Source organism: Ammospiza nelsoni, chromosome 10 (genome assembly GCF_027579445.1).
Source record: "Ammospiza nelsoni isolate bAmmNel1 chromosome 10, bAmmNel1.pri, whole genome shotgun sequence".
Classification (NCBI taxonomy): domain Eukaryota; kingdom Metazoa; phylum Chordata; class Aves; order Passeriformes; family Passerellidae; genus Ammospiza; species Ammospiza nelsoni.
In genome coordinates this window covers 21649001-21670364 of record NC_080642.1, presented here as the reverse complement: position 1 = coordinate 21670364, position 21364 = coordinate 21649001, and the positions used below count along the sequence as shown (strand labels likewise).

Genomic DNA, 21364 nt, shown 5'->3' with positions numbered 1-21364 from the left:
ACCTTTAATAACAGGGATTCCTGACTTCTGCCCTCTCAATGAGTTTTTACTGACCTGAGAGCTTAGGATTGCTACTATGCTCTTGATCCCAGGGAATATGTAACTATTAACTAACTAGGCACTTACAATTCAACCTACAATGGAAAAAGTAATAAATCAAATCAAAACCAGATCACTTGGTGTGACTCTTCAACTTCCTGTCCACATACTGATGCCAGCCAAGCCTAGGAGAAGTTGCAACACAGACACACCTTTCAGACCTGGGGCCATGTAGGAGGGATATGTGAGGACATGTGGGGCATGGATCTGTGGTAGTACAACCTAAACTATTTTTTCAGATGCACATTATGTAGAGTTTGTCCATTTTTCATCCCTCTGGCAGGGTATGACACATGGGCTGAACAGCACTGAGCAGGCATGGTATTAACTACTGCATTAACTACCTTGGACATTACACTTTAAAACACAGCGTGACACCAGGCTATGATGGATCTTAACAAGAAGTACCATTTTGACAATGAACTCAAGAACCTGAAAGTAAGAAATCAAAATGCAGAGGACTGAAAGGAGAAGCAACTGAAACAAGCAGTCTGTAATTACTTACCAATGGGGCTCAAGTTACATAACTCAGAACCCCAATATGAAACTTCCACCATTTGGCAGAACTCCCTCTTCTCTACTTTTCTTTCTCCCATCCCTCCACATTCTTCTCTGAAGGACTTCAGAGAAAGCACCACTCTGTTCTCACACACCATGAATTTTGTGTGAGGGGCCTGTACCCTGCCAGCACCAGCACCTCAGCACAAAGTCACAGGTTGAAGACTCCACCCTTCATGCAACACCATGGCCTGTAATTAGCTTTGAACCCTATTTTAAGCCTCATTTCCATTCCAAATTGCCAACTGTATGCTTTGAAAATATATGGCAAAGCTGAATTAGTCATCTAATAACACCTCTTTGGCTTATAAGCACACACACCCAAGGGTCTCAAAGCATTCAGGAGTCTTGGGGAGGAGCAAGGATCAAGTGAGAACAGTTAGCTGCCCTCACCTGAGTCTGCAGCCGAGCAACAATTTCCTTCCGAGCCTTCATGACTGCTTCCAGCTTGCCAGAGACCATGATGGAAAGGCCCTGGTCCTTTGCCAGAGACAGCTCCAGGTGAGCTCCTGTCTTCTGCATGATGTCAAGGCAGATCTTGGCCTGCTCCCCTTCTCCAAACTGATTCATGTCCTTGTATTTCCTCTCCTCCAGCGGCACGTGGAACACCTGCTCAGCCACAGACACAAAAAGAGCACAGCAAGCTGTCAGTGTGCTTTGCCTCACAGCTCCTCTCTCTCTCATGGCTATGCAGGACTTTGGTGGCAAGCTGACCTCCCAGTTTGTGCAGCTGTGCCCAGGGAAGTGCAGGAGCACTTCAGCAGCCAGTCTGCCCCACACTGGGACTCTTCCTACAGGGGGATTAGCACTCACTACAGGAATTCTGCAATCCTCCCTCTGGGCCTGCTTCAGCTATTTGAGGAACAGGGATGCAGAGCTTCTTCTGGACAGTTTTCCAACACATCCCTCCCCTCCAGAGCAGTCCTAGCTCTCAGCTGCAGTACCAGGGTAAAATACAACAAAGAGGCTGACTGATATACCAAGGATTTCATACTCCAGGGAATGCTTCACTTCACCTACTTTGGGGAGTGGGGAAAGACAGGAGATAAGACATCCACTACACCAACCTGAGTGATGACAGAAGCCTTTATTGGTCGAATTTTGCTCCAGGGACCAGCAGGTTCCTGGGCAGCTTCCAAACATGGTGCTTTCTCAGGGAGTGGAGGGAAGGCTTCCTTGTAGGTTGGAGGATCATTCTCTTCTTCAGAGTTTAAAGCTGTAACTGGAGTAAAGCAAATAGGGCAAATGAGTCACTTTCCCTGCAGAAATGCCCCTGTTCACAGGCAGTGCAATTGTAATTAGGCACCACTAACAAGGGAGAGCAAATGGCTTGTGCCCTGCTATTAATCCTATTACAACTATGCCTATGGGGCTGCCAAGTCTGGAGCACGACTGACATCAGCACAGCACAGACTGCAGTGGATGCCACAAACCACCAGCCTTGTTTGAGCTGGCACAGGGGGTGCAGGGAGTGAACAGCACCTTATTGCCAACTCTGTCAAGAGGAGTTCAATTAGGGGAAAACAGGCTGAGCTGAAAGAAGTGAAAGGACCAAAGGGTGCAGGTCAGAAGGGGATAAGACAAATATCAGCCCAGGGAAAAGGCAGAGAAGGACTATAGTTAGGGCAAAGTCTAGGGAAAGCCTGTATGGCTGTACATTATGTGCACTGAGCCATACCAAATGGGGCAGCTCACAGCTGGGAATGGATGCCAAAATCCACCACAGAGTCAGTTTGTATGGTCAGTGACCACGCCCAGCACCTGGCTGAGCAAAGGGTGGAAATGACAGCCCAGCACACTGATCCATGAGGCTCTCATGTAGCTCAGTGCCCCACTCTTGATGTGCCCCATCCCAGGGCTGAAAGCACTGCTAGCCAGAACTCTCTGAAGCGTTCAGGCCCATCTGCTCACAGTCTTGCACTGTGCTGCTGGGGGTAGAAAGCTAGTCTAGTAAAACACTAATTCAGGAAAGGCAAATGCACACTTTTAAGAGGTCTGTGTAGTCTGGATCAAGAGGCACATGACAGGAACTCACCTTTCACCTGCTGCTGGGCCAGGCCGCTGCGGTGTTCAGCAAAGCTCTCCTGGGTCAAAACTGCCACAGAGCTCATTGTCGACTTCCCACCCACACACAATCCGGGTATGCCACTGGGAGAGATGGAATGACAACAGTATTACCAACAGCCAGGGTGAACAAAGTCAGTCCAGGAAGACAAAGTATTTGTTACTGAGCACTCTTCCAGTCTTCCTCTTGAAAAGCACCCCCAGGGCCCACTGACTGCCTGATTTTCTTGTTGGAACAAGAATTTTGGGGGGATATTCCTCCCTACACAGTGGTCACCAAAACCAGAGCTCCTCCCTAAGAAGGCAAAGGATGTGTAACCTAAGAAGGTCACTGGAAAGGGGGACTCCGCAAATTTTTAAAGCATACTCTAATTAACTTAGAGTACAGTCTCATTAATCTATTAATTATTAATGGTGTCAATTTTTACCTTAGTAGGTGAATGTCTGGACAGTCAGTCCAAGACCATTGTGTACCCCTACAGTTAAAAGAGAAAGGACCCAGGAAGCTGTTTCCTCTTCATGAGAAACTTATTTAGGTGCCTGACTTAGGGACACACTCAGAAAGCCACTCTGACTAGCAAGCTCAGCAGCAGCAAGATCTTTAGCTCCCCAAAATAAGAACTTACCAGCTAAATGGTGTACAAACTTACCAGCTAAATGGTCAGTAGCCAGAGAGTCCGTCCTGTAAGCTGCCTGTTTGTCAGCCTGCCAGCTTTTGCTGTAGAGAAAAAAAAAATAATTAAAATAAATAAATTAGGTCTAAGACAACAGAAAACATGACATCCCTGTTACTATGACATCCAACAGCACATTGCCTGAAGGTTTCAAAGCTGCACCTTACCCAAAACACTCATACCCAGCTGCATCTCCCCACACACGACACCTGTCATATTTTACTAGCTGTGGCACTATCTACTCAAACTTCACAGCAGGAAGTCTGGAGTAGTTACTCTTTCACCACACTGGCTACAAGAGTAGCCATCCAATATCAGGCAAAAATATACTCAGTTAATAACAGATGTTCAAAACATGAAATTTCAGGGTTGCAAGCAAGACCTCTAGTCAGAAGAGACTAACAACCTGAAAACCTGCCAACAGCACTGCCATCAGTCACAAGTTAGGAATGTAGTTCAGTGGAGCTTGGGTGAATCAACACAGACATCCTCACAAACCAAGGCAAACACTCAGCTGCTGGGCAGTCCAGCTCTGCAGTTTTTATTGCAATAAGATCATGCACCAGGCACTAAATTCTGTCTCCAGGCCTAAATCAGAAAGTTTGAAGAAGAAAATTTACACTGGTTTACACGGACTATTTTAAATGTGTACAAAAGGCAGAACCAGGAAGAAAAATACACTGCTGGGAAAGGATTTCCATCTCCTGAATCTGGATCTGCAGATTTATTGAGAAAGTGCTTAGAAATACAAGTGACAATGTAAAAGTTGGTACAGTACACACACTGTCAGTTGTACAATATCCACACCCAGAGTTCCCCAGAGCTGCTCTGTGCGCTTCTGCAGAGCTGGAACTCTCCTAAAACCCAGTGCCTCTGCCTGCTCATGGGACAAGAGGCTGCTCTCCCACACACACCCTGCAGTGCTGCTTGGACCGTCATCTGTATAGCAAACTTGATTGCTTTTCAGGAAAGTGACAGTTGCCATCTCTGACATTCCAATATGTTTGAAAAGGCTCCCAAAACCAGGGTCACTCCTAAAAACATAGTGTTGCTGATGGGGTGTCTCACATTATGCTAGAGCTGTGATGCAGTAAAGGGAGGCTGATGATGGCAGAAGGAAAGGAGGGAAGAACAGAGAAAACAGTGATGCAACAGAGTCATCCAGACCTGATCTGCACCTCAGCCAAGGCCATTGTTTTCCCCTACTTCAACATGCCTTGAACAGGCAGAAGGCAGCACAAACTGTGCTGTCAAAGCAATAGAGTTAATGCTGCAATTAATCCAGGAATGAGGCAGCAGGTACTGGGACAGCCAGTCATGCTGCTGAAGTACAGCTGCTGCAGCAATGCAGATCTCTGCAAGGCATTTGCTGTGCACAGAAAGGGTGGCTAGCAACCTGATCTTGGAGAAATCTCCTTGCAGTCCAGGGTTACACCCCAGTGTAAGACATGGTTATGTGTCCATGGTACATGCCTGTGCTGCTCAAGCTGCTGCAGATCCAGGGAAAGCAAGTACTGCCATGGCACCTGTTCCAGACTATCTCCCCAAGACTTGCAGACTCTGTGGCAGCTCCAGCAGCCCCTTGGGTCACTAACAAGGGTGCCACCACCTTGTGGCAAGCTCCAAATGAAGGCAGGAGGGAGAGGCATGCTAGACATCACAAACAGCTGTCAAGGCCTGGCCAGAGCCTTGCTAAAGGCACAGATGTGCTTATAACTCTCATTTCTCCAGAAAACACCACCTGGCTGATCTTGCATGTATTTTTCTCCTTAGAGGAGGAGGGTAAGGATAAGAAGTCAGTGAGCAACACCCAATATAGCACCTACTTGAAAGACACAACCTCAAGGCACAGCTGCTGGTTTCACTGTGTACACAGCAGCTGCACAGATCCTCCTTCAGCCTCCACCTCAGAGAGCAGCCAGACATTGAATGCAGAATCAAAGGGCAGCATTTATCCATATGAATTTCTGCTTCGTCACCCATACAAGAAGCTAAGAACAAATACTCCTCATCTCCAGCAATTCCAAGCATCTGGTATATTGTAGGCCTCAGGGATTCATCTCTGGCCAAAATCAGAGGCAGCCATTAGAATAGTATTTTAAATGTAACATCAAAATCAGCAGTTTAAGCACTGCATTTGGATCTTACAGCTCCTTGCCTTCCCACTTAGGTTTGAAACTAAGGCTACAGCTACGTCATGCCAGCATGGAGCTGACTGGGTCAACAGGTTTCAAACTGCCTGCTTGATACACTGCCTGTAGTGCTGGCCTTGTGCACCAAATAAAGTTACGGAAGCCTAGAGTACATTTCAATAAAGAGAACGAATTCTCAAAGAGAAACATCCTAAAAATAACCTCCAGCAATGGCCAGACCTAATCACACGGGAAACATTTGTATGAAGAGAAACAAAGGTAAAGTCATGAGTTACACTGCCAATACAGGCAGCTCTTGTGGACGGAAATGTCAGTTACATGTTATTTAAAAGTATACTTAATACAAACATTATTACTTTGTTAATGGCATGCAGTGAGAACCACACACAGCAGCAAGGCTTGGCTGGTTGTGGTAGGCACTGTGCTCTGTCAAAGGTTCATCCAGGACAGGGCAACCTCTTGGTTGATGAGTGGACACGTGAAAATACTTCTTTTCAGAAAACCGACGGGCTCCCTCAGACTGGAGGCCCAGGTCCCCTGGTTTGGAGGGGATCATGCTGACAGACAGCTGCTGCGTGGCAGAACGCAGTCTCCCTTCGCAGCGATTCCCGACTTAATGCATCACAGAGTGCAACCCGACCGCAGCCCTGGCCGCGGGCAGTCCTGACCCATCCCCCATGTTTACTCTTTCACCAGCGCCGGCCCCGCCGCCGCGTCTGGCCCCGGACAGGAGGAGCCCTGTGGCGGCCCCGCCACCGAGGACGTGCACCCGGCCGCGTCCTGCTGGCCGGCCCGGTGGGGCAGCCAGAGACGGCGCCGCTCAGCGGGGCTGGGACAGGGGCAGCGCCGGGGCAGTCGGTGCCCGGAGCCCAGCCAGGCCCGCACCGCCGCCGTGATCCCCGGGGCAGCGGCACGGGGCTGCCGGTCCGCTCGGCCCCGCCGTGCCCGGCCGAGGGGCGGGGGAGCCGCCAGGCCCCGCGGGCCCGGCCGGGCGGGCGGCGCCGCCAGCGCCACCTCAGCACTGGCGGCACCGGGGGCGGGGCGGCGGGGCGGGGCGGCGCCCTTAAAGGGCCCGGCGGGCCCCGCTGTCACCGCGCCCCCCGCGGATCGAGCGGGAGGGGGCGGCGGGGGCGCGCCCAGGGCACCGGGACCGTGCGGGAACGGGGTCGGGGCGCGGCCAGCGCCACGGGGCAGCTGCAGCCCCAGGTCCGGCAGCCCCAGCCGGCCGCGGCTCGGCGGGTTGCAGGCCGGGGGCGGCCGCATCAGGCGAGCGGGGGGCAGGAGCTCCCGCGGGGCCCAGTGACAGCCCCGAGCGCGGCTCCGCGGCCGCCGGAACGGTGCCGGTGGCGGGCAGCGCGGCGGGCACGGCCGGCTCCGGGCCCGGCGCTGGCACCTCCCCCCGCCGACGGTGGCCAGGGCGCTCGTCCTTCTATAGCCACGGCAGGAGGGGAGCGCTCGGCCCGCGGCAGGCTGGGCTGCCCGCCGCCGTCGCTCCGCGGGCTGACCAACACCGGACGAGCGCTCGCCTCTGGCCGCTTTGGCTCCTATCGGAATCAAACCCTAAGACGGCCGGGAACGGCATAGAGCCGCCTCGTTCTGCGCCACTAACCCTCTCCCACCAACGACGGGATCCATGCCGTGCCTCGGCCCGGCCCGGCCGCCCCCTCCCCAGGCAGCCGCGGGGCCCGGCCTCCCTATCGGCGTGGCCCCACTGCCGGCCATCCGCGGCAGCTGCTGCCGGCCGGCACAGCCATGCCACCGGCGGCCGAGGCCGCGCCGCGGGGCCAGACTTTTCCCCACCTCCCGCCGCGGGATGCCCTCCCTCGCCGGACTTTGCCCTGCCCGGCCCGGCCGGCGGGAAGTTAGCGCGGACTTTGCAGGCAGCGCCGACACGTCGGCGCCCCAGGGAGGATGCAAGGCCGCCTCGGGCCGGGCCGGGCCTCCCCGCCAGCCTCCACGTCGGCGCCGCCGCGGCCGCGGCGGAGGGGCCGCCCCCGTCCCCCGTGACTCACTCCGGCCGGTGCCCGCTCGCCCGCCCTTCTGGAGAAACGGAGCGCTCCTGGGAGAACGGCGCGGCGCCCGCCCCGCCGCCTATATAGGCCGGGCCGCTGCCAATCCCCGGCCCGCACGTCAGCGGGACATGCCCCTTCCCGGCGGGGCCGGCCCGCCACGCGTGCCCTGCGCTGCCGGGGACGCCCCGCTGCGGCCGAGCGGCCCCGGAGCCTGCGGCTCTGCTGGCGGCCCCGCTCCCGCACGGCCAGGGAAGCGAATCGCGGCTGGCTACCGCCCGCTCTGAGCCCTCAGGACCGCGCCGATATCCGCGGTACAGGCCCTGTGCACCTTCCGTGCAGATTCACAGCGGAACGCGCCTCCCGACCGCAGCCCAGCGGCAGCACCGAGCCGCCCGCGGGCCCTTACCCAGCCCCGGAGCTCAGGATTACCCGCTCTGGGCAAGCCCGGTATCACGCAGGGTTAGTGAGCAGTGGCTCATGAGGGCTCCGGTCAGCCTGAAAACCACGGCTTAGTGAAGAGAGCGAACAGCTGGGGCTCCTGCCAGGTCCCGCAAGTGCAGAGGGACAGCGAGGCCCCAGCCCCGAGAGGCCCCTTTATCCACCTCCTCCTGCACACACTGTCAGAGCAGCAGCTGCCCGAAGGGAGGCTGCAGGCAGGCAGGAGGGGCAAGGTAAGAGCAAGAGTACAAAAAAAAAAAAAACCAAAAAACCAACAAAACCATAGAAAACCCCCAAAACCACAACACAATCCCCCAGAAAAATAAAATTAAAAAAAAATACCAAACCCACACCCCTCTTCTTATTCCAATCTTTGGGAAGAGTAAAGGAGGGGAAAGGCCAGCCAGAAAGCACAAAACCCTCCTTTCCTGCACAGAGGATGTTTATTACTTTGTGCAATATAGATGTTTTTAATTACTAACTCTGCACCCTCAGGGAACCAAGGAGAAAACCCTGTCCCATTCCCATCACTGTAAAAATGCATCCAATTTGAACTGATTTTTGCATTAGCTCATTTTCCTACATGGCATTAATCTTTCTCATAATTTATAACTTACACTTAGTGACTGGTTTTCTCATTCCCACCTTGAGAAAGAACACTCCCAGATCCTAGCAAACAAAATGAAAGCTGCTCTGTGGAGCTCTGACCACAAAAATCTGAGGTCTTTGGGTTAACTGCTTTTGAGTACACGCAGTAAATTTTAGAGATTTCATGCACTGTATTTATGGAAACATGGATGGTATTTAGCCTTTAGTAAAATTATTACTTATTAGTAAACAAGAGTAGATTTCTCCATTTCTCCTCTTTTTATCTTATGGCTGAGAGGACATCATCAAAACACTTGAATTTTTTGACACATACAATTTATAGCTATAAATAAAGATACACTTGTGGGTGAAATCGGGAAGTCTGCTGAACAGAAAACAGTCATCAAGACTAAACTGACACCACGGCCAGGCACCTCTGTGATCTCCCCTAGCCCAGATCTCCCCTCAAAGCCTGTTATCTCTGGGAGGATGCAGGAATCCCACTCCAGGCATGGGGATCTCCACAGAAAGCAGTGACCACTGCTGCCACGTCATGACTGCTGCAGGAGCTGGCTCTGGCTGCTCTGGCACCAAGCACTGGGCTGTGGATGCCACCAGCGCCCCTAAGCCCCCCAAGCAGGCCGGTGCCTGCAAAGGCATTTGGGGGTTTATGTAAAGGCAGAGCTCCAGGGACCTGGGCACACCTCAGCAACTCCAGACTCTGGGCAGCAGCTGCAGTGCAAGGTGTTGTAATTTGGGACTCAGAACCTTGCTTAAGCTGCAGGATGCTCTTCAGGTGCTTTTGCTCCCTCATGTTTATCTCCCCAGTGCAAAGCTCCTCTCAACACTAACTTCGAATTAACTCTAACATGAGTAAGTACCATGATCCCCTGAGCCAGGGAACCAGAAAAGCATCACAACCTCCAGCCTACCAAAGCACCAACACTGTTCTCTCTCAGCTCCACCTCATTATCTGGTTTAGCAGGGGCCCTCTGTGGGGACAAGACACCTTGTGCCTCTGGGACAACAGCATGGCTCTCTCCTGCTTTCTCTACACAGTGCTGCTGCAGCCACGGGCTGCCAGATCATTATGGATTTCTTGCTTCTATCACAGCTTCCTCTCCAGGTCTGCTGAAGAGGCAATCCTCCTCTGCCTGTTGCTCTTCCTTTACTTGCAGTTCCAAGTGGTGGGAGGGAAGTCTGCCAGTCCCAGAAGCTACTGGAAGGCCTGGAGCACCTGTGTGCCACCCTCAAATAATGATTTCTGCTGAAGGAAATGTGTCACAGGCTGTTCTCCTTAGAGGAAGATCTTCCACAGGGAAAGAGGTGTGTGTATGGGGGGAAGAGCTCACCTTTCCTCCTACATTCAGTGCAACGTACTGTGCATGGACAAAAACACATTTAGAAGGTGCCAGGAGGCTCATTTCAACCTCCTGCTCCCACCAGCACATCAACCATCCATGTCCCATCCCATACCTTTTCTTCAATGAGGCTATGGAGTGTGGGTAGAGAGGGGTTTGCAGGGATTGCTTCAGGTCTCTTCTGTCTACTTACTTGATCAAAAATCTCACATTAAAAAATAAAAATACACTTGTCATGGAGATGTGTGTAAAATGGCTCCTCTACAAGCCAGGTGCAGGAATTTTTGGTAGCTGAGGGGAATGGAGACAGAAGAAGGTACCCAACCCCTTGACAAACCTAACTTACCACGCCCCCTCAAGCAACCTGTATTTTGGCAGCATTATAGGCCCCAATTTCATGATTTGCTGGAATAAAGGAAAAAGAAGCCTCCCAAAGAGAGCATCAAAGGGAGGCAGAAAGGGTAAAGGATTGGGCACTGTGTAGTTTCCATGGCTTATCAGAGTGGCAGCTCTTATCACCAGTCTCAGGGAGGACACAAATGGGACCAGCAAAAACATCAAACACACAGAGAGATAAAAGTAACACTGAACTGGTTTGGGGCTTGTTTTTTTGGAACATGTGTTCACCCATGTGAAGGCAAGGCTGAGGAGTTAAGAAGCTTTCCATGATCACTTCAGCCCAGAGCTCTTGGGAAAGGGAAAGTGCACCTTAAAGTACTGGAGCAAAAAGGCTGGTCTTTCCTGGCACAGCCACCCTCGGCTGAGCTGGGATTTTGAAAGCATTTCTTCTGGCCTATTCGTATTTTCTGTTGTTATAACAGAGCCCTATTTTTCCTGCCAGAAACCAAAAGCCTTATTTGGAAAGCAACCCAAGTATGTTCCAAAGAGTGTGTGCTGTGATTTTATTTCCTGTTAAATATAACTCCAGATTTCTAAAACTGTACAAATAAGCACCCTTTTTGTACTCTGGGTGCTTACCCCACACCCTCAAGTCAGAGAACACCACAAAAGAGCTACCCCTGAAAGCATCCATTGCAGCACATCCCCTGCCAGTGGCATTAAGAGAAAAGGGTTGGGGGTAAACTTTGCATCACACTAGAAAAAGCAAGCAAAAGAGGATTCAGGATGCAGGGCACTTGTATGGCAGGGAGTACTGAGGGTCCCAGCCAAAGCAGGATACGTGTCTGAGCTCCACAGCTATCGCTGTGGCAAGCCAGGGGATCTTCCAACAGAACATTGGCATTTCTACAGAAAAGCTCTGTTAAACTGAAGTTTGGAGTCAAACTATGTGGATAGTTCTGCTAAGAGAATAAAAAAAGTTTCATCATAAGAAATGATTGAACTGAGTCCACATTGCTTATGTCTCTGAGATTAGTTTTTACTTATTTGCCATGAGGAAGAAGAGTTTCAGGGATGTGCAAATCAGACACCTATCTTCCCCATTCACATCAATGCTGGGAAGAGATGATTCTGTAGGCTAAATTCTACCCCTTGGCTGTACTTAATGCAGCTTCCATCATCTTCAGAGGCCCACTGTAAATACCCAATTAGAGAATTAGAGGTAGAAAGAGAAAAGTCTACCCAAGCCTAGACACTAATCCCAGCTCCAACCACTTAGTGATGCTGTGAAGAAGAGAGGGTGGTGGAAGGAAGATGAGTGACTGTGTGTGTTTGTCTCACACAGATGTGGCTGGTATAAAATACAGGGTCCCAGGTGGGTGCAACACCACTTGCCTTTCTCCTGGTAACCTACATTGTTTATTGAGGGCAATGCTCTTGCAGGAACAGAACAGCTGACTGGATATGGAAGGAAAATGACAAACCTCAGCAGGCCTCTCAGGCAAATATGGGTCTTTAAAACTGACAATAAAATTATGTAACCATCAGCTAGCAAAGAATATAGACACTGCCCTTCCTGGGCTATGGCAGGGTGCTCTGTAACAAGGGGCATGCAGAATAGGCAGGAAGAACAGGAGCAACTTACTGGTGTGACAGAGTTCTAGAGTGAAAAAGGAGCATCAGGCTTCTGACTGCAGAGGGAGGAAAAGCTGCTGGCTTTACACAGGGACACTGTGAGAAAATCAGATTTAATGGAAAAAAAAAAACAAACAACAAAAAACCCAGTAAAGAGACTCAAGCTCTGCTCTTGGATTTGCTGCAGATTTGGTGAATTGACCAGCAAATGGTCTTGGTTGGCCTGGCTGTACACACACACAGCATCTTGATTTTCTCTGTGGACTCATTATTTCATTTCAAGTTGTTCAGAATGCTGTGATCCTTGGATGTCAGGTGCTGTGACAAAACAAATGCCTTTTCAGAGATCAGAAAGAAAAAAAAAATAAAAATCAATGGACACTTTAATAAAATCAATTCAAAAGCAAAGCAGAAGGAAGCCACAGAGGACCAATCTGAGTCTGCCCTTCCACTTGCACTGTGAGAGAAATCTGGTTTAACATAAACATGGCTTTCAAGAAGTTGCTAAGGAGTAGAAGCAAATTTCAGGCTCCTGGCCTTGGGGACCCAATAAACATTTTCATGAGGAATAAACATGAGGGATAAAGTAAAATACAGTATCTTCCAGTTTCACAGTAAAGCAAAACACTGGTTTGACTCAAAACGGAAAAAGTGATTCAGAAAACAAAGATTCCAAATATATTGCCTGGAAAGTGGGAACAGCACAAAAATCACAGAAATTCAGAATATCTGGCAACACATGGAGGTCAGAGACTCTGGGGCCTGCTCAAAGCAGGGTCAGACCACGGCATTCAGGGCTTTCCTCACTCAGGTCTTGAAAACCTTCTTAGCTGCACAAACTTTCTGGGCAACCTATTCCAACACCTGACTATCCTTACAGTGAAAAAAGGTTTCTTAATTGCAGTTAGAATTTCAATGTTGGCTTTTTATGCTGATGTGAAATTGCTTTTTAGTTTAAATTACCAGCACACTGTGTGCTTATCACTCCCAGGTGCTTTCAGAGTGGTGTTGCAGCACTGCTTGCCATTCTACACTGCAGAAGAACAAAAATCTTCCACAATCAGTGAGTTGAGAGGTGCTTTCCAAAGCCTGCTAATATCCCAGCTACCCAAGAAATGAGCATTTTGGAGATACTGCAGAACAAAGCATGCACTATTTTTTTTTTCTGTTCTTCAAATGGAAACTTTTACTTTGCTCTCCTTTGGCCACTGGGTTGAAGTTCTTTTGTTTACCTTTCAGTGTCTCCTGATCTCTCTCCATTGGCCACTGCAATATAAAATGAACACGTGGCAATTTTTTTTAAAGAAATGCTGCCAGCAACTCTCATCCACTCTACACCACCTAACTTGAAAAGGAAAGGAATTTGCAAGCCCTAAAATTACCTTTTTACTATATTAACTGTCCTATACTTAGAAAATATGAACTCAACTAAGTCCCTGAGCCCAAACCTGTCACCAGACCCACTAAGACCCTCCTCCAGCTACTCTTAACCTAATATTTTGAGGGCAGAATTTAAATACTTGCTTACAGCAGTTTATAAAGACAACAACAACCACTTCTTTTCATATTGATTGGATAAATATATACAGAAAATAATGAAAAGAAAAAAGAACAGTGGCAAACTAAATGAGACCTCCCCAGTGTCACTTTTCAGGGGAGGAGCAGAAAAATTGCAACTTAAGCAAAAATGTAAACAGGCATTTGGTTTTGTCCACTCTGTTTGGGTTCCAGTTCTTTTTAATCTTGCTTAGCTACTTTGATTTGAGGTATTATATAAAAAAAAACCTCAGCAAAGTTGTTCAAGGCTCCTTGAAAGATTTTAAAGATTCCTTAGTTCATAATGTTTATTGGATAATGAAGAGAAGAGAATGCCAGAGCTCCATTTTTATAAACTTCTATGTGCTCTGGTATGTTTTGCTCTGAATTCCAGTTTCCCAAGTCACATGGCTTCAAGAGAGTCTCTAATTCTGTAAATTTTATTTTTCTTTATTTCTATCTTTCAGTTGAAATAAGCAGCTTGAAACTACAACCCAGAAAAGTGAGCATTATTATGACAAACAAAACACTTGAAAGAATAAGAGCCTGATACTTGCAGGGAGGCTAGTGCTTTGTTTGGAGCAGGACAGAACTATGTAAAAATGAAAAAACCCACCTTTAGTTTGGCAACAATTCCTCTGAAAAAGCATTAAAGTAAATATCTGATTCCAACTGGAAAAGCAATGATTTCCACTTTGGCAAAGCAATGCTCAGACCCTCATTATTTAAGCACTGCCTTCCCTTTGTCCTATTCATAGCACATGCAACAGGGGCTCAGCATAACCACAGACAAGCACTAATTCCTAATCTCTACTAGGCCAAGCAAAAGGCTCTTCATGTGTTAGACAGAATTACATCACAGTGATCTAAACTGACAGTGAAAAACCCAGACAGTCTTCCCTTCCAAATCTGCAAGGCCACTCTAAGCCTGCTATGAAAGGAGAGAAAGACAGATAGGGAGAACTCAGAGTAAAACTATTCCCCCTAATTGTTACAAATAATATTATTTTACAGTTAAAACCTCTTTTCATAACTGAATCATTCCCAGTTCTACCTTGCTCATCTTTGGGCTGAACTAGGACAGGACATGAACCATTTTGGGTACAATTTTTTTGTTTTGATACCTCATGCTGCTCACTCCTCCACCCACTTGGAATGGTGTCCTGAGCAAGATGAGTTTTCAAATAAAATAGAGGGGTAATGTTTCCTAAATTTGCAAGAACTTCTAACCTTCTGTAAATACTCACTGCTTGCTCTCATTTTACCCATAGCTATGCTGCAAGCAACAGAGCCATCTATTCAGGATTTTAATCAAACTCTTTATAAGAGCAAGAGTTTAAAAATCACTTTCAAGCTTTTTCAATGCTACATAACCAGCTCTACTTTTAAGCAACCTACAACTTGCTATTCTCCAGACATTCCAAGGGTCCTTCTAAGACCAAACACCTGAATCCCAGCACACTGCACCAATGCTGAACTACTCATTTTGAAAACAAAGGCATATGCACTAGCAGGTCAACCATAATATATTCCCATTCCCACTCTCACCCTGCCTGCTCTGAGAGTTTTCTTTCCAGTTTTTCTTTCAACTGCTCCAGCAAAGGTTTACATTCAACTTTATCACTGGCAAAGAGATAAGAGCAAACTTACTTTCTCCTGAGCAATGGAAACTGCTGGAGCTGCTGTACAAACAACAGGACCCTGCTCTCCTCTTTCAGAAATGCAGAAGTCAGGCAGTCCAACCATCTCCATCCAGTGCCCACTGGAGACACAAAAATGCCCCCCAAATTCTGGGGCAAGAAGTAACAAGCCCACTGCAATTACTCCTAGCCTCCTCCCCAAAATTGGCTTTCCCTGGCTTGGCCTTTGTCCCTGCAGTGGGGAAATGTTAATTCCATCCCTTACTCTCTTCCTTTTTCCTCATTCAACCCATGTACCCATCCCATGCCTGAGGTTCCTCTTCTGGCCACACAGCCTGCCCTTGGCTTTGTTTGTCACTCATCTTTGGCAAATATCCAGTTTATTTTGTGAAATATCCAGTTGAATTGTCAATGCCATAAATGCAGGGATAGACAAAAACACAGGACTACAAAAAAACAGAAGAGAAGAAGCAAGTGATGCTACAGCAGGTGGTACCACCTGAATCCAGCTCTGGCCATCAAGGCAGTCAGTGTTCCTCTGAAAAGAGCCTCTGCAGATTTTTACAGCAACTTGCAATAAAACCTTTGAAATACCAGTCAACCAAAACCAGCATGGGTGGGGAAAAGGGGACAGGGGAGCGATGCCCATGCTGTGTGCCAATACCTGGCACCAAGCCTAAGATCTGAATGATGTAAGGAGATTATTTGTTATCCAATCCTTGATGAGAAACATGCCAGAGGTTACCTTTGTGACAGTCAGCCATACCTGCCTCGTGGTATTTACTGGGAGATATGATACCAGTAACCTTCCTTTGAGAGAGACCTCAACAAGCAGCTGTCAATTCAATAACACAGAGAAGGCTGGGTCCTGCCTCCTCCAAACAGGATTGCAATAGTCATAACACAAAGGGTTCCAAATCTCTCCTCCTTAAATTCCAGTTATTTGCTGGGATGTTGCTGAATTCAAAGCACACAATTATCAATTACCATGATATGATGACTCCCAGAGACTTTTCTTCACAAGTATTTCTCTTGCAGGTAAAAGATGTGGCATACACACAAGTTATATATGTGTGGATACTTTTACCAGAATCACACTGACAAGTTCTTTATAGAATTCTGTTTCTTGGTATTGCTTTGTTTCCATATTTGAGGTTTTTTTTTTGTTGTTGGGGTCTTTTATTCAGGGGGGAGGGATGGGTGTGTCTCTTTTCTGTCATCAATGCTAAATAAATCTATCTGTTCCATCCCTAAACTTCTCCCAAGTGGTTCTCTCATCACTGAAAAACTGTCAATAAAACAGCAAAACTGTGGCTGGAAAACAGCTCCAGACACTGCTGTGGGGTGTAAGAGAATCTGGTACTACTTCCATTCTGCATCAACAAGTAAATCCATTTTATTTTGCAATTAAATTAAACAACATCATTTAAGGGAGGTCACAAATATGCCTGTGCTATTCAGTCCCCTCAAAGGCAAAACTTTTCCTGTGAGTCACCATTTCTTTGTGTCTTGCAGCTACTGAACCAATCCCTTCCCTTCTTCTAGTGCTGTTTTTCCACTGAAGTTAAACTCGTTATGACTTCCTCTAGATGAGCCTTTTGTGGTTTATCTTTTCTCTCAGGTTTCTCCCTGTTTTTTTTCCTGCCTGCTGCTTTGCAAGGGCTTTTTTTGTGCCTCTAGCTGGACATAACTCCTTGCTCCAGCCCCTGCTTCCCTTGTGCCTCAGCAGCACAGGCAGCTCCCCCAGGCCAGGCAGCTGTGGCCAAGGTCAGCCCTCTGCACCCACAGCAGTGCTTACGTGTACTTCAGCTACTCACGTGCTAATATAGCCAGGAATAAGTTGTAAAATATCACTGAGGCTTGAGAGATCTACCAGATGCAAGATTCAACAACACAGAATCAGTTGTGAGAGACAAGTGAAGTCTAGCAGCAGGATTAAAGTATCTGTATTATATGGCAGCTGCCACAAGTGATTCTGTACTTCTGCAAGACTGCTGGGAAAATATCAGAGCTTGTGTAGGTAGAAACACCACAGATCATCACCTAAATGAAGGGTAAATTAAGAATTTCAGCTTTAACACACCTTTTTTATGAAAAACTCAGAACACTAATCACAGCCTGATTACTCCTCCTTGTTGCAATTAAAACTTTAAACACATAAATCCTTTAGCAACTCAGTTTTTCCCCTTGCTTTGGTTGGAAATTTTCCTCCTCGTTTATTGATAAATCTTTTTCCAACCTGACTTTGTTATTTCCTCCCACTGAAGTCACACTATGAGTGCACAGAAGGAAGATCTGGAAAAAGATCACTAAACTCATTAGGCATTCAGGACTTATCATTTAAGATGAGAATGCAAATCACAAGATTTTAATAGACTGTTTATATTCTAAAAATCTGCTTACTTTTAAAGCTAAAGGGCAAGTAAATACAAATATAAATATAAATGCAAATTTCCCAGGTGTAATTCCACATCCAGGATAAGCTAGTAACCCAAAATTGTTCTTCTAAAGCTAGGAATTTCTAAAATGGAAAGAGCTCTTGAAACAAGCTCTAGATTCTTGACTTAATCACCAGTCCAGCATGAACACCTGAAGGCCAGAGACCACCTCCAGGTGTCCTGAGTCCTCTGCAATCCCTTCCCCAAGAGGCCCTCCGGACCAGGGCCCTCCCTCCCACTCCAAATGCAGCCTCACAGGCCACAATCAACACCACACACCCTGCAGGAACAGCTTCTGGACCAAAGGCCTAGAAAAAACAATAAGAAAAATAAAAAAACATGAGCAAAGCCCAACAAGCTACACAATAGCATTCTGCTTTCAAAGGTAGGGTAATTAGGAAGAGGAACAGAGACTTAATCCTGCAGCTGGGGTTTATTTTCCTGTCTGTTCTTGATCTGTTTTCATATTTTAATACAATAACACCTACTTAATTTCTGCACAGACTCATGCTGCAGAAGTTCTGCAGGCCCTGGGCCTCTCACCACCATGCTCCTGGACAAGTCAGGCTTGTTACCTCCTGGGTGAACACACCTTCCTCAGCCTGCTTCAAAAACCCTGCTGCAACTTCTTCAGTGCTGCACAGAATCCCAGAATCACAGATTGGTTTGGGGTGGAAGGAACCTTGACCACCATCCAATTCCACCCTGTGTCATGGAAGGGAACCTTCCACTAGGCCCAGTTGCTCCAAGTCCTGTCCAACCTGGCCTTAAACATTTCCAGGGATGGGAAAGCCTCCCCTATTCTGAATATCTTTGTCAAGACTGTAACAACATTCCCCTTAGGGTTCAAAACACCCATGGGAACACTTGCCAGTCTCATTATTTCACTCTGAGCTTTATTTTACAAGCTCTGCACAATACAGGCCTGAGGATTTCCTTCTGTAGAATTCTTGAATACAAAACAAAATTGAACCATTGTTGAGTGACTTTTTTTTTTCAAAGAGAAACATTTTCACATAAATATGATACTGTACAGAAACCCACCACTGGAATTAACAAAAGCCTCCCAGTTATGGTAAGAGAACCATTCATTAATTCATTCATAAGGGAGGGTTTAAATTGGATATTGGGAAGCAGCATCAGCCACCATCCCTGGAAGGGTCTGAGATGTTTGGATGTGGGAATGGTCAGTGCTGAACACAGCAGTGCTGGGGAAGGGTTGGACTTAATGATGTTGGAGGTATTTCTCGTCCTACAAGATCCTGTGATTCTAACCACACACCTGCATTCAGTTTGAATGCTCTGGACTGGTCCCAGTGCCACTGCTGACTACTCTCACCATCTGATTGGAGCAATTACCCAAATTTTCACAGCAGCACAACCCTAAGTGTATTTGTACCAGCTTAACAAGCTTCTGTATACAAAAAGAATCACATGCTTTGGAACAGGCAGTATCACCTGAAATACTGTAACCAGTGAAACCCGCCAATTTTCATTAAAAAGGTGCAAAGTGCACAGTTTGCTTTGTCTGGGATGGCTCCCACTCAGATAACAGCTATGAAAGCCCAAGGTTACAAAGCTGTCATCTAACAGACCATACTACCTTCAGAGGTAGCCTAATGTTAATTGGAAAAAGAACAGCTACTTGACTAAGAATAACCTCCCCTAACCTACCAAAATCAAATTGTTATTGTTGCCATTAAGCTGTGCAACAACCAACAACAACATTATGCTCAAATTCCAGTTCAAGGGGAAACCTCCTTCCTCATCCCAGTCTAGGTAAGTGAGATTAATGAAAAAAAAGGGAATAACCTTCAAAATCATAAGAAGAAATGTCATTTTTTTCCACCCTATCAGGCAAAACTGGGGAAGAGAGGAAAAATAAGCCAACAGAAAAAAATCAGCTTAACTTGCAGCAAAGGAGGAGACAGGAGCGTGTATCACACTGCCAACTGTGGACACAGCAGAATGAGCTACATAGAAAAACCCTGGAGCAATCTTTAAATGTTTCTTATAGAAGCTACTTGGAAAATTGTCCTTTGAGAATGATCTGGACTAGCTTAGCAGCAGTGGCAAAGCTCAGGCTGGCTGGTGACACTGCCTCTGCCACCCTGCAGTCACATCCCACCAGTTACTGTTTCATATCTAGTGAGAGCTCTTCCTGTGCCTGTCATTCTGATCCCTGTAAAACTATACTGTGGACCTTTCTGAAAAAGGTTGTGTGCCTTAGCTGTGGATGGCTCTGCCTATGATTTGGGCCATGCTTTATGAGAATCCCTGTACAAATAGGAAGACTGGGGTTTTTTTGTAAACAGCTTGAATCTAAACAGGCAAAGGGTTAGAAAAACTGGCAGCTCCTACTCAAACACAGAGCTTTAGCAGATACACATCAGGTTATTGCTTTCTTTCCTGCTTCACCTCTGATTTACGTTCCTTTACCACACAGAGGGATGCCCAACCCACATATGAAACAATACATAAAACACCACTTCCAATTCAGGTCTGGGGGAAAAACCCCAACACAAATCTACTGTCGGTTGTCTTCTAACTGAAGACAGTTGTCAGAATAGAACGAGTAGGAAAAATGGGGAATAAATCACCAGGCAGATTCTTCACCTCCCTTACTGAACAGAAGAGATGTGACAAAGCAATGCAGCACAAATGAGTGTGCAGATTTTTTTCTCTGCCATTACACAACAGGATAAGACAAGAAATTATTCTTCAAACACCTTGGGACTGAATGTCACCAATCTTAACTTCACAAGCACAGAACTGAGAATGTTTCGAATTCTAAATTTAGTTAATTCAAAGCTCTTGCTTCATCTTACAAGGTAACTGATCTCTATATTACCAATATCCCCAGCACAATCTCCTCTCCTGCTTCTTGTCTCTCACTGGAAGAAATTGTGCCTTCCAGTTATGAAACCTCCCCTACTGTTTGGGGAAAGCCATCACGGGAAATGCTATTTCTCATGTACCATTTCAGCTATAGCTCAAGAATCAGCACCCCGTGCTTAACCCTCTTCGGGGCTGCTGGATCATCCCGGTCTATAAATAACCCGAAATAAAACCACACTGCAGGCACCGAGAGCAGGTCAGCAGAGGCTGAATTTCCGCTGCTATCATGCCCAGAGGCGGCTGACGCTGCCTGCAGTGTCACAGGTGAGGCCACAGCCCTTCCCCAGCGCGGCCCTTGGCGCATCCTCAGCCTTGGGGAGCACCGGGAATGGAGCCCGCTGCCCTTGGGGAGGGGGGACACAGGGCAGGTCGAAGGCGGGGAAAGCGATCGCTCCCTCCGCCGCATCCCCTGAGCGCGGCAGGGCCCAGCCGCGGCCCCTTCCCGCAGGGGAAGGGAGCGGGACATGACTCATGGCTTTTGTCCGCCCGCGGGCGGCGCTGCCGGCGGAGCGGGGCCCCGGGGCGGCGGAGCGGGACCCCGGCTCGGAGCGGGGCGCGCGGCCGGCACGTGGCCCGCGCTGCGCCAATGGCAGCGGCCGCGACCACAGAGCGGGGCCGGGCGGTGCTGCACATCCCGCCCGCCGCCCTTCTCCCCGCTGCCGCCATCTTGCTGCAGGCGACAGAAAGAGCCCGGTCACAGCGCCGAGCCCGCGCCTTCCTCCCGCTCACCGGAGGCGCTCCCGCTCCCGCCCTCCCGCGCCGGGCCCGCCGTTACCTCTAGTCGGCCCGCAGCGAAGCCTAGGCTGGGTACGAGGCCGACGGCCCGGCCGCCATCTTGGTGCAGCAGAGGGGATGTGCGTGACCTACAACATGCGGGCGGCCCCGCCCCGTCCCAGCGGGTTGCTATGGGGACGGGGCGCGCGCGTGCGCG

At 48.2% G+C, this 21364-nt stretch overlaps 1 protein-coding gene across 2 annotated transcripts in view; it reads right to left on the bottom strand.

Annotated features, from left to right (window-relative positions):
• HDLBP (high density lipoprotein binding protein) overlaps positions 1–21320 on the bottom strand; it is a 37335-nt gene extending 16015 nt beyond the window's left edge. The window contains exons 1-5 of one of the 2 annotated variants that reach the window (XM_059479679.1): positions 21209–21320; positions 3372–3439; positions 2693–2805; positions 1725–1879; positions 1051–1266 (exon numbers count right to left, since the gene is read on the bottom strand). In XM_059479679.1, the coding sequence (XP_059335662.1) occupies positions 1051–1266; positions 1725–1879; positions 2693–2768 (447 nt within the window). In that variant the 5' untranslated portion in view covers positions 2769–2805; positions 3372–3439; positions 21209–21320. Of the gene's footprint in view, positions 1–1050; positions 1267–1724; positions 1880–2692; positions 2806–3371; positions 3440–7560; positions 7634–21208 lie in introns of those variants that run through there. The other variant, XM_059479678.1, reaches the window with a different exon arrangement.
• Positions 21321–21364: the final 44 nt, after the last annotated feature.